The following is a 13,203-nucleotide window of genomic DNA, read 5'->3' as shown; positions in this document are numbered from 1 at the left end:
TGTTATCTGCAATTATCCGGTTTGTTTTGCTCACACTTCGCCTTTTATCAGTCTGAGAGAGGCGAGAGTAGCGGCTGAAAAATCTCAAATACATTGTATTAATCGTCGTCACTAGCTGATAAGTATAGGAATACCTGCTGATAGGTTTTCCATTATCATATTGACGATAGGAAAGTACAACGAAGACTGTTTGGCTACGAATGCTGACTGGCGGCTTTATCCTTATAATTCAACTAATGTTTAAATAATCTACATCATGAAATAAGTTTCAGCGCTAATCTGTTTGCAAGACTTTTAATATTTTATATATGTAAGTAAGAAAAACGTGCAGAACTTTGACCTCAAATATTTTGTTGAAAACCATGATATGAAAGTTGAGCAACCTATGTACATAACAAATTATATTGCGTCAGCTACTGATTATCGGTCAAATTTAAAAATGTTATCTCGACATGTGGATTTAATAAAAGTCATAGTCATGATGAAAGTAGAATGAACAATATAATTCGACTGAAAATTAAATATTTTAATCAGGTGGGTATAAATTACAAATTAAATATTAATATTGGAAGATTTATTTAATTATTTAAGAAATAATTTTGTATTGTAAAAGCAACCGCTGCTGTCGAGTCTTTTTTGCTTTGGCTGGCAATCTGGTATATTTTGTTCTCTACGGAATTTGTTTTGAATGCATCGATATACCAAATTTTGCTTTGGTATATTTTAGTAATTTTTCGGTGTATTAAGTTGTTATATTTTTAGAATATGGTTCAATCAGACGAGCAAAAATATACTTTTGTATCAGTAAAGATATACCTTACATTCCCAAGCGAATTATGCACATTCATTTATAAGAATTTTATCTTACATGAAATTAATTAATAATTACAAATTTATGTTATGTGTTATTTACAATACAATGTTATTAGTTGCTCGTAATAATTTAAAATTAATGTCTTTTTATTTTGTCAGTATTTTTCGATTTTCCCTTGAGTTTTTTGATTATCGCAGTCAACACGAACTTGCTAATGTAGATAAAAACAATTAAAACAGTTACAAGCAAGGCGAATACATCCAAGTTGTTAGACGCAATAAAGTTCATTTGCATCAAAGGGCTCTGCAGATGAGGTGCTCCATGATGACGCATCACATACTCGGACCAGTAAAGAACACTTTCTCGAGCAGACATAGGTCTGTCCCTATATAAAGCCGAGAAAGTCTTTACTTTATGTGAATACTGAGGATTCTCCAGGAGTTCAGTCAGACTCTCCTTGAAGGGCTGTTCTTCGAGAGTCAGCAGACTCAAACTGAGACCAAATCCATCTTTTACCATTCTCAAAGCATTGCTAGGTTGATCACCAAATATGGGAAGCGCTAACATTGGCTTTCCATGATACTGAGCTTCTGTTATGCCTCCTTTTCCCGCATGTGTGATAAAGAGTGTAATGTTAGGATGAGCCAAAATATCATCTTGAGGCAGCCACTTCGAGTATAGAATATTATCCGATTTGCCGGGAGTATTATCGAGGTCTTCCCATTTCCAAATAACTCGTTGTTTCAGCTTCGACAACACATTGAATATTTTGTTGTTTGTGTCGGATTTTAAATGTGAGCTTTTCACATTGGATCCCAACGAGAGCAGAATAGCACCATTGTCAGCATTGCTTAGGAACTCAGCAAGTTGTTTGGGCAACGGATTCGGTTTGTCTTTAATCTGAATGCCACCTACTTCAATAACTGCTGGAACATTGGGTCTAATGGGTCCTTCGCTGATTGCATGCGAACTAAAGAAAGTAAGCGACACATTCTTGCCTAACTCTTCAAAGGCGGGCATATTAGGATCATCGCCATAAACTTCTCTGTAATAAAAATAGAAGAATTAATCAAGTTTTCCAGATGAAATACGATTTGAACTTACTTGTATGTGTTTGCATTATAGTTTTCTAGAAATCCAAAAAATACTTCAGTAGCAACATTTGTAAGGAAGTTTTGAACTCGTTGCACAAATGTCATAATTTGGCCTCTTTCGACTGCCATATTCATTGCAGGCACAAAGGAAGAAGCTGAAGGATTACCAACAACATTGTTAAAGATTTCCATGGGTGGCATTGATGCCGCTATAACAACGGGAGCTTTGAATTTATGCGCAATGCCCAGTTGATAAGAGTTGAGGAAGTATCCCAACATAACCAGATCGAACTTGTTGTCTTTATTTTCGTAAAGATCCTTCACACGCTGATCTTTCATTACATCCCGCATTTTGTCCATCATAAATTTCATTTGTCCCATTGAGCGGTACATGGTCATGAATATGTTGCTATTATCCTGACTGGCAAATTGGGCAAATATTGCGCTTGTTTGTTTGTGATCCTCTTCGCTCATGGGAACCTGCACAACGGTGATATTCTTATAAGTGACAGGAGGCTTCAGAGCCGTTATTACGGTCACATTATGCCCATTCTCGGCCAAAACATTTGCCATCGCCAATTGTACAATTAAATGCGAGGGACTTAGACTCGTAAATACTCCGAGTATATTGCCACCTTGACTTCCACTGATAAGTAAAACACTCAGTAGAGCGAGAAGCACCGTTCTTTTACTGCTGTGATCCATATTGATATACCGAACTATTTGCACTGACTACTGCAAACTAGGTAGTCTACTTACTTTATATAGCCTTTGCTAAGGCTTATCTCGTACATGGTTGATAACATGACTAAACATAGGTTATTATTGTATACTATTATTGTAATTGGTTTAGTACAACCTAATTGATAGCTTAACAGGTTATACATGATGAAGAACAATAGATTACGTAAATAAGCAAATAACATGAAAAATACCAATATGATAGAAATCACTTTTAAGTAATATCGTTTAGGCAAGGATTCTTTTGCGAAGTTTTTACTGGGTGCGATTTCTTTAACATTTTTTTAGACAGCCCGCTAAGCCATATAAAGAACTGACTGCAGTTCTTTATATACTGTCGATAACTTAAGCTGATTTAAAATCCTATTTAAAATTTTTAATGTCTTAGGGTTTTTTTTTAAATCTTACGACTTGTTTCTTAGACAACTCTTAAGTAATTTAAAGTTGTATATCCTTTTATAGCAGAGTATCGAATTGGGTATTGTGACCTAAGAACATAGATCTTAACTAAATATGGTCAAATATATATTTCACACTTTCTTTCACAACTCTTTTTGTTGTTGATGTATACGCCATCAAATTATATAAAATACAATACCACACACAATTACCCGATACTCGATAATAAAAAGTAAAGTAATTTTGATTCGTTTGTTTTGTTTTCAACAATTATCCGTTTTGTTTTGATTACTATTTTTCTGATAAAGGATCAATCAGTAAAAGACGAAAACAGGAGCTAGACAATCCCGTATAAATGTAGTCACTAAGTTGATAAATAAAGAAATACCTACTGATAAAAGTAGTTCACTATCATGCTGACGACAAGAATGTATGTATATGGAAGATTGGCTACGAATACTGACTGGCGTCTTTTAAATAGATTAGTTAAATCTTTAGAAAGCGGCTAATGACGATTAAATAATCTATTTCACGAAATAGGTTTCAGTCTTAATCTTATTACTTATACTTTATATAAGTAACAATTTGTGCACAATCTCGACTTCAAACATTTCATAGACATCGTTGATTAGCAAAGCAAATCAATGAATACGTCATCAATAAAAATGCGATTGGTAATGATTGTCGGCCAATTTTAAAATGTTATGGCGATATGTGGTTTTAAAAAAGTTCACAGTCACGATGAAAGTGGAATGAACAAATAGAATTCGCTAAATTGGCTAAACAATACTTGATTATGAAGATATCTAACTACACATTTGTATATATAGCGTGTGAAATAGTGATTACAGATCAGTTTACGAAAATTTTTCAAACCGTTCAAATGTCTTCGTACGGGGTAGTCTTAGCGCTCCTTGGAGCAATACTTATCTCTGGTGCACAGGGAGCCAATATACTAGGCTTATTTAGTTGTCCGGGCCCCTCACATTTGATTATCGAAATGTCAATGGCAAAAGTCTTAGCCGAGAATGGACACAACGTGACAGTAGTGACAACCATTCCACCAGTTGTCACTCATAAGAACATTAAGGTTATTATAGTGCCTATGACGAAGGAGCAACAAGAAGGTTTGAATAAGATGTTGTCCAGCGTTATGCAAACGGATAATAGCGACACAGGCACAGCTTTTTTGCGTATGCGTAGCCAATTAAAGATCATGTTTGATAAGAATCGTGAAGTCATGGAGGATCAACGCGTCAAAGATCTCTACGAGAACAAGGATAACAAGTTCGATTTGGTAATGCTTGGATACTTCTTGAATAACTTTCAATTGGCTATTGCTCAAAAACTGAAAGTTCCCGTTGTGATTGCAACATCCACATTTCAATGGGGAGTGTTCGACAGCATGATTGCAAATCCAGCTGACATCGCTTATGTTCCGGCGATGGGTGTCAATTTCAACAAAGGCCCAATCGATTTAAAACAACGTTTTTCCAACTTTATTTCAACGCTTTTTGAGAAGCTTTTTGTCTACCTAATTGAAAAAAGATAATGCCGAGGCTTACTAGTAAGTATTATCTTATAATATAATATGTCTACAAATATTAATTGTTCATCCATTGATATAGTGACCTCTATGGTAACGATCCTGATATGCCAACTTATGATGAATTGAATAGGAATGTGTCATTAGTTCTCTTCAATTCACATGGCATCAGCGAAGGTCCCATTAGACCCAATGTGCCAGGAGTAATCGAAGTTGGAGGCATTCAGGTTAAAGATACACCAGATCCCTTACCACAAGCGATGTCTGAATTCCCTAAACAATGCAACCGACGGTGCTATCCTGCTCAGCTTGGGATCTAATATTCAAGGAAAATATCTGAATCCAGAAACTGTTCAGAAGATGTTCAAAGTTTTGTCAAAATTGAAACAACGAGTTATTTGGAAGTGGGAAGATATTGACAACATTCCTGGAAAATCTGCGAATATTATGTACTCCAAGTGGCTTCCTCAGGATGATATTCTGGCTCATCCCAAGATTGTGCTCTTCATAAACCATGCTGGACGTGGTGGCATTACGGAGTCACAGTATCACGGAAAACCAATGCTCTCACTTCCAGTCTTTGGAGATCAACCTGGAAACGCAGATAAGATGGTATCTGATGGCTTTGGCCTCAGCATGTCGCTGTTGGCTTTGGAGGAGAAGCCTTTTCGCGATAATGTTATAGAACTTCTCGAAAATCCGAAGTACACTCAGAAGGTTAAGGCCTTCTCTGAATTATTCAGAGATCGACCATTGACTGCTCGTCAGACTGTGCTGTACTGGACTGAGTACGTGCTTCGCCATCATGGAGCTCCTCATCTGCAATCTCCCCTGTTGCGCCTGAGCTTTGTGGAAGCACATAATATTGATGTCTACGCTGTTATTTTAGTTGCTCTTGTAGTTATCCTATTTATAAATAAGATAATTCTGCAATTCGTCTATAGAAAAATATCTGGTCAGTCAAAGAAGAACAAAAATGCTAAAAAGACAAATTAAAATGAAATGATCTAGCATTCTTTCAAAAAGCCACAAAAAAATTTTGAATTTAACAATACATATGTTTAATAAATTTATTTAAATACGTACAAGAATATAATATAATTTATTGGGTTTTTTCTTCATATAGTCAAACATTCTGTTCTCTGAGATATTCCCTTTTTAAGAATTAAAACATTTTGTAATGTCACAAAATGTGTTTGCATTTAAAACAAACGCTGAACTTTAAATATTTTTAGACACACAATAATAGCTAGTATTTATGATTTCTGAAAATTTGTTTACGAATTAGAAGTTATTTGAAAATTAATTAAATACATATAATGACTTGGTATTATAATACTGCACTGTTTTGCAGATTTTCTGGGATCGTTATTAACGTCATATTGTGCAAAATATTGAATAGATTTAAAATTAGAAAATCAATTTGTATTTTTTTAAGGAAATTTAAATTTTTGAGTATGACAGCATCGTTAGCCCTAAGTAATACTAGAAATAAACTATAAGAAAAGAGGAGTGTAAACGTAATTAACACAGTGTATTTATATGTTTAATTCGCCTTATATTTTTATTCGCTTCCATTGTGATCCTGGAATAATTCACTAGTATTTCACTGAATTGTTGGTTTGCTAAGAGATAAGAATATAAACAAAAGCTAATCTAATTATTAACAATGAAATTATACATTAATTCATTGGAAGACTTATCTATCACTTTTTATTTGCAGTGTACATTCTGGATGGTTTCACAAGTTTAATAAAATTTGTCCCTACAATTTTCAACCCTTCTTTATTTTCTTAAATTTATGTTTTTATTTGTATATCATCTGGTATTATCTTATATATAATAGAATCAATATGAATTGTGAATATATGTAATCACTTAGGAGTTCAAGGAGACTTTTAATTATATCCCTAACCTGACATTTCATTGCTTTAAATATTAATATTTGTTGAATCAAAATATATGGTTTTATTCAATTTTTCTTCTTAATTATTTGGAATGAAAGATATCATAACTAAACAGATTATATTTTCTAATCCAAATTTGGTATCTTATTCTGCTATTTTATTTATTATTTACATAATAAAGTAACAAGCCAGAGATTACATCCAAATGAGCGAAATTAAAAGAACAGAACGTTCACTGATAAAACAAGTAAAAAAGTTACAGTCGAGTCTGCTCGACTGTGAGATACCCGCTACCCATTTTAAATAAAAGCAAAATATTGCGGTATTTTTTCAAAATATCCCGAATATACAAATCTACTAAAAATATACCAAACGGTATATTTGTTATATCGATATAGTACCACATTCAAAATATACCATAGACGGCACAATATACCAGATTGTCGGCCAAAGCAACTAAGACCCCCAGTAAGTAGGCGTTTTTGCCCTTACTAAAGTATTTCTTTAATAACTTCCATAATTTTTATCTGATCGCAGTCAAATTTTCAGAAATCATAAATATTATAGTTATTATTGTATACAAAATTCGCAGCTGTAGCTTTAATATTACGCTTGTTAGTGGGCGTGGCAAAAATTTTAAACAAACTTGATCTGCGTGCAAACATAAAAAATGCTGTCGAAAAAAAAATATAGCTCTATCTCTTATAGTCTCTGAGATCCAGTGTTTCATACGGACAGACGGACAGACTGACAGACGAACAGACGGATATGGCTAGATCATCTCGGCTGTTGACTATGATCAACAGGAGATGCCTCCTTCTACCTACTACATACATTTCCTGCCGGCATAAAGTTATAATACCCTTCTACCCTATGGGTAGCGGGTATCAAAATGAACGACCTTCACTCAACACTATCAGTCACCCATACAAATCCATTAATTCGACCTCAAACATTTCGCAGAGCATATTGATTAGCGAGGCAAAGAGTACGTCACCGATAAAATTTCAACGCTTAACGGTTGCTCGACAAATTTAAAATATTATCTCGGTATAAGGGACTTCTAAAGTACAGAGTCATCATGAAAATGGAACAAAATAATGTAAGTCAAGTGAAAATTTTAATCAATCATTGGCTTAATAAAATAATGAATTGATAACGCTACACAATAGCTACACAATAGTATAAATAGTCTGTTAATAGTGACCACAGATCAGTTTCCGAAAATCTTTCAAACCGTTCAAATGTCTTCGTACGGGGTTTTCCTCGCGCTATTTGGAGCAATACTTATCTCTGGTGCTCATGGAGCCAATATACTTGGCGTATTTAGTTGCCCCGCACCGTCACATTTGATTATCGAAATGTCAATGGCAAAAGTCTTAGCCGAGAATGGACACAACGTGACAGTGGTTACAACTCTCAAACCTGTTGTGACCCATAAAAACATTAAGGTTATTTTAGTGCCTATGACGAAGGAGCAACAAGAAGTTTTGAATAAGATGTTGTCCAGCGTTATGCAAACGGATAATAGCGATACAGGCACAGCTTTTTTTTGCGTATGCGTAGCCAATTAAAGATCATGTTTGATAAGAATCGTGAAGTCATGGAGGATCAACGCGTCAAAGATCTCTACGAGAACAAGGATAACAAGTTCGATTTGGTAATGCTTGGATACTTCTTGAATAACTTTCAATTGGCTATTGCTCAAAAACTGAAAGTTCCCGTTGTGATTGCAACATCCACATTTCAATGGGGAGTGTTCGACAGCATGACTGCAAATCCAGCTGACATCGCTTATGTTCCGGCGATGGGTGTCAATTTCAACAAAGGCCCAATCGATTTAAAACAACGTTTTTCCAACTTTATTTCAACGCTTTTTGAGAAGCTTTTTGTATACCTAATTGAAAAAAGATAATGCCGAAGTTTACTAGTAAGTATTATCTTATAATATAATATGTCTACAAATATTAATTGTTCATCCATTGATACAGTGACCTCTATGGTAACGATCCTGATATGCCAACTTATGATGAATTGAATAGGAATGTGTCATTAGTTCTCTTCAATTCACATGGCATCAGCGAAGGTCCCATTAGACCCAATGTGCCAGGAGTAATCGAAGTTGGAGGCATTCAGGTTAAAGATACACCAGATCCCTTACCACAAGCGATGTCTGAATTCCTAAACAATGCAACCGACGGTGCTATCCTGCTCAGCTTGGGATCTAATATTCAAGGAAAATATCTCAATCCAGAAACTGTTCAGAAGATGTTCAAAGTTTTGTCAAAATTGAAACAACGAGTTATTTGGAAGTGGGAAGATATTGACAACACTCCTGGAAAATCTGCGAATATTATGTACTCCAAGTGGCTTCCTCAGGATGATATTCTGGCTCATCCCAAGATTGTGCTCTTCATAAACCATGCTGGACGTGGTGGCATTACGGAGTCACAGTATCACGGAAAACCAATGCTCTCACTTCCAGTCTTTGGAGATCAACCTGGAAACGCAGATAAGATGGTATCTGATGGTTTTGGCCTCAGCATGTCGCTGTTGGCTTTGGAGGAGAAGCCTTTTCGCGATAATGTTATAGAACTTCTCGAAAATCCGAAGTACACTCAGAAGGTTAAGGCCTTCTCTGAATTATTCAGAGATCGACCATTGACTGCTCGTCAGACTGTGCTGTACTGGACTGAGTACGTGCTTCGCCATCATGGAGCTCCTCATCTGCAATCTCCCCTGTTGCGCCTGAGCTTTGTGGAAGCACATAATATTGATCTCTACGCTGTGATTATAGTTGCTCTTGTAGTTATCCTATTTATCAATAAGATAATATTGCAATTGCTTTATAGAAAACTAATAGGAAAGTCAAAGAAGAACACAAATGCTAAAAAGACAAATTAAAATAAAATTATCTAGCATACCTTCAAATAAGCCACAAGAAGATTATAAATTAAATATTACATACATAGACTTTATAAATTTATTTAAAGAATACACAAGAATACAATTTAATTTGTTGGGTTTTTCTTCTTATAGTCGAACTTTCTTTTTTTTTGAGATATTCGTTTATTGAGAATACAAAAACCTTCTAATGTCACAAAATGTGTTTGCATTTGAAACAAACGCTGAACTCAAAATATTTTTAGACACACAATAATATATGTAGTCTTTATGAATTCTGAGAATTTGTTTCCGATTAGATATAAATGTCAGAAATCATTTAAAAATTATTTTAATTGGATTGACAGTCTGTTAGTAGTAGTGTATATAAGCATATGCGAAATATATCTTTCGGTAGAGGGTATCACACTGTCGAGTGCACTCGACTTTAGGTTTCCTACTTTATTTTTTTTTTGGAAAGGATATTATAATTTTAGTATATGAATCTTTAGCCGTAAAGAATTAATTATTAACTAAAAACAAGCTTAAAGAAAAGACGAGATTTAAAGTAATTAACACGTATTGTATATATATTTTTGTATTTGACATTTAATTCGTGCTTGCGTAGCATTTTACTTATGGTCTATGCAAACTATACGCTATTCCATTGTGCTACTTGAAGCTTCTTGCAAGAAATGCGTCAAAAAGTATTGCCCGATTTTCAAAACGTATCTATGATTTTCTGTTATTTTTCCTTTAATTTTTTTCTTTTAATTTCCTGATATATTTAAAACATTTTTAACAGTAGCTTATTTTTTATTTATTGTGTTACACCGTATTTTTTTAATATCATCATGTATTATCTAATGTAAATATATGTAATCACTTCCCTTATTTAGGATTCAGTACGCTCACTGATAAAAATAATTATAATTTACCCATACAAATGCATGAATTCGACCTCAAATATTTCGCAGAGCATATTGATTAGCGAGGAAATGAGTATGTCACCGATAAAATTTCAACGCTTAACGGTTGTTCGGCAGTTTTAAAACATTATCTCGGTATAAGGGCTATTTAAAGTGCAGAGTCATGATGAAAATCAAATAAAATAATGTAAGTCAACTAACTTTTATCAATCATTGGCTTAATAAAATAATGAATTGATAACGCTACACAATAGCTACACAATAGTATAAATAGTCTGTTAATAGTGACCACAGATCAGTTTCCGAAAATCTTTCAAACCGTTCAAATGTCTTCGTACGCGGTATTCTTGATGCTCCTTGGGGCAATACTTGTCTCTGGTGCTCAGGGAGCTAATATACTAGGCATATTTAGTTGTCCTAGCCCCTCACATTTGATTGTAGAAATGTCAATGGCAAAAGTTTTAGCCGAGAATGGCCACAACGTGACAGTGGTTACAACTCTCAAGCCTGTTGTGACCCATAAAAATATTAAGGTTATTGAACTACCACCATCAGACGAGGAGCAGGATGCATGGAATAAGATTATGGGTTCCATGATACAGACGGATAATACCGATGCAGGCACAGCTCTACTGCGTATGCGCAGCCAATTGAAGAGTATGTTTGATAAGAATCGTGACGTCATGGAAGATCCTCAAGTGATAGACCTCTACGAGAACAAGGATAATAAGTTCGATTTGGTTATGATTGGATACTTCATGAATAACTTCCAGATGGGTATTGCTCAAAAACTCAAGGTACCCATTGTGATAGCAACTTCCATGTTTCAATGGGGAGTGTTCGATAGCATGCTTGGAAATCCAGCTGATGTCGCTTATGTTCCGGCTGTGAACGTGCACGTTAACGAACATGGCTTAATGGATTTTAAACAACGCTTTTCAAACTTTATAACGTCGTGCTTCGAAAAGCTCTTTGTATACCTCATCGAAAAAGATAATGCCGAAGCGTACTAGTAAGTATAATTACAATCAATTTTATTACCATACAAATCAACTAATATACAATGTTTTATATATTTCTTCTACAGTTATCTCTATGGAAATGATTCTAGCATGCCATCTTATGAAGAGCTAAATAGAAATGTTTCGCTGGTTCTCTTCAATTCACATGGCATCAGCGAAGGTCCCATTAGGCCAAATATGCCAGGAGTTATTGAAGTTGGAGGTATTCAAATTAAAGATACACCAGATCCCTTGCCCCAAGCGATGTCTGAATTCCTGAATAATGCAACTGACGGTGCTATCCTGCTCAGCTTGGGATCAAACATTCAAGGAAAATTTCTGAATCCAGAAACTGTTCAGAAGATGTTCAGGGTTTTGTCAAAGCTAAAACAGCGAGTTATTTGGAAGTGGGAAGATGTTGACAACACTCCTGGAAAATCTGCGAATATTATGTACTCCAAGTGGCTTCCTCAGGATGATATTCTGGCTCATCCCAAGATTGTGCTCTTCATAAACCATGCTGGACGTGGTGGCATTACGGAGTCACAGTATCACGGAAAACCAATGCTCTCACTTCCAGTCTTTGGAGATCAACCTGGAAACGCAGATAAGATGGTATCTGATGGTTTTGGCCTCAGCATGTCGCTGTTGGCTTTGGAGGAGAAGTCTTTTCGCGATAATGTTATAGAACTTCTCGAAAATCCGAAGTACACTCAGAAGGTTAAGGCCTTCTCTGATTTATTCAGAGATCGACCATTGACTGCTCGTCAGACTGTGCTCTACTGGACTGAGTACGTGCTTCGCCATCATGGCGCTCCTCATCTGCAATCTCCTCTCTTGCGCTTGAGCTTTGTGGAAGCACATAATATTGATCTCTACGCTGTGATTATAGTTGCTCTTGTAGTTATCCTATTTATAAATAAGATAGCTTTACAATTACTCTATAGAAAATTAACCGGAAAGTCAAAGAAGAACACAAATGTTAAAAAGACAAATTAAAATGAAATGATTTAGCTCAAATTGAAATTATCTACGGATAGATTATGATTTTAGTATTTTATATTTTATTATATTACATTTAGACAATAAATTAATATAAATTCAAGAATAATATTAAACATTTTGACGTTCATCTTCATGATGTCGCGATTACAGATTACAGATATATGCTACTCAAAATAAGCCTATGGTATAATAAAATATAATTTTTTTCATATAGTATAAGAATGTAACTATTGTTGACCGAACTTCAAAATTAACCTTTCTGTTACCTACGCACACTGTAAAATTAACATTCCAATCGAATTCTCAGACTTACATAATATGTTATTGTATTTGTAGAGATTATTTGTATAGAGTATAGAGCAGAAAATTGAATTATAAATATTAGTTTATATTTCCTATTATATATTTATACATTTCTTATTTGAAAATAAATATTTCAATTAAGGTGTATATAACAATAGGTCTCTTTATACCCGTTACCCATGGGGGAAAATGGTATTATAACTTTGATTATTAAGGAAATGTATGTAACACGCAGGATAGGCAACACCCAGTATTTGTATTCTTTATCATCAACAGCCGAGACCATATTGCAATGTCTATATGTCTATCTTTTTTCGGCAGATCTTATTATTGTTGCACGCGCATTTCTTTTGAGATTTTTTTTGGAAGAAAAACAGTGGCCTTCGTAGCTTGGTTTGGTTGACAATCTGATATATTTTGTACTCTGTGATATATGTAATTTGAATGTAATGTATGTATTGTGATATACCAAATATAGACTTCGGTATATTTAAGTATTTTTGGTATATTAGCTTGGTATACTTCAGAAATAATACCTCAATGTTTTGCTTTTATTAAAAATGCGTGAGGGTATTACATAC

At 34.6% G+C, this 13,203-nt stretch overlaps 2 protein-coding genes and 2 pseudogenes across 2 annotated transcripts; 3 read left to right on the top strand and 1 right to left on the bottom strand.

The window, feature by feature from the left end:
- Positions 1–934: 934 nt before the first annotated feature.
- Positions 935–2,626, bottom strand: LOC132798765 (UDP-glucosyltransferase 2-like). The gene is made up of 2 exons (XM_060810733.1): positions 1,919–2,626; positions 935–1,859 (listed from the first exon to the last, which is right to left on the bottom strand). The coding sequence occupies exons 1-2, from the start codon at positions 2,611–2,613 to the stop codon at positions 950–952; spliced, it is 1,605 nt and encodes a 534-aa protein (XP_060666716.1). The 5' UTR covers positions 2,614–2,626; the 3' UTR covers positions 935–949.
- A 1,305-nt stretch (positions 2,627–3,931) lies between these two features.
- On the top strand, positions 3,932–5,616 carry LOC132785599 (UDP-glycosyltransferase UGT5-like; annotated as a pseudogene).
- A 2,120-nt stretch (positions 5,617–7,736) lies between these two features.
- LOC132798845 (UDP-glycosyltransferase UGT5-like) lies at positions 7,737–9,457 on the top strand (annotated as a pseudogene).
- A 1,166-nt stretch (positions 9,458–10,623) lies between these two features.
- LOC132792006 (UDP-glucosyltransferase 2-like) lies at positions 10,624–12,346 on the top strand. The gene is made up of 2 exons (XM_060801195.1): positions 10,624–11,325; positions 11,401–12,346. The coding sequence occupies exons 1-2, from the start codon at positions 10,640–10,642 to the stop codon at positions 12,311–12,313; spliced, it is 1,599 nt and encodes a 532-aa protein (XP_060657178.1). The 5' UTR covers positions 10,624–10,639; the 3' UTR covers positions 12,314–12,346.
- The last annotated feature ends 857 nt before the right edge of the window (positions 12,347–13,203 follow it).

The sequence above is a fragment of the Drosophila nasuta genome, chromosome 2L (genome assembly GCF_023558535.2).
Source record: "Drosophila nasuta strain 15112-1781.00 chromosome 2L, ASM2355853v1, whole genome shotgun sequence".
Lineage (NCBI taxonomy): Eukaryota > Metazoa > Arthropoda > Insecta > Diptera > Drosophilidae > Drosophila > Drosophila nasuta.
This window is presented reverse-complemented; position numbering and strand designations above follow the sequence as displayed.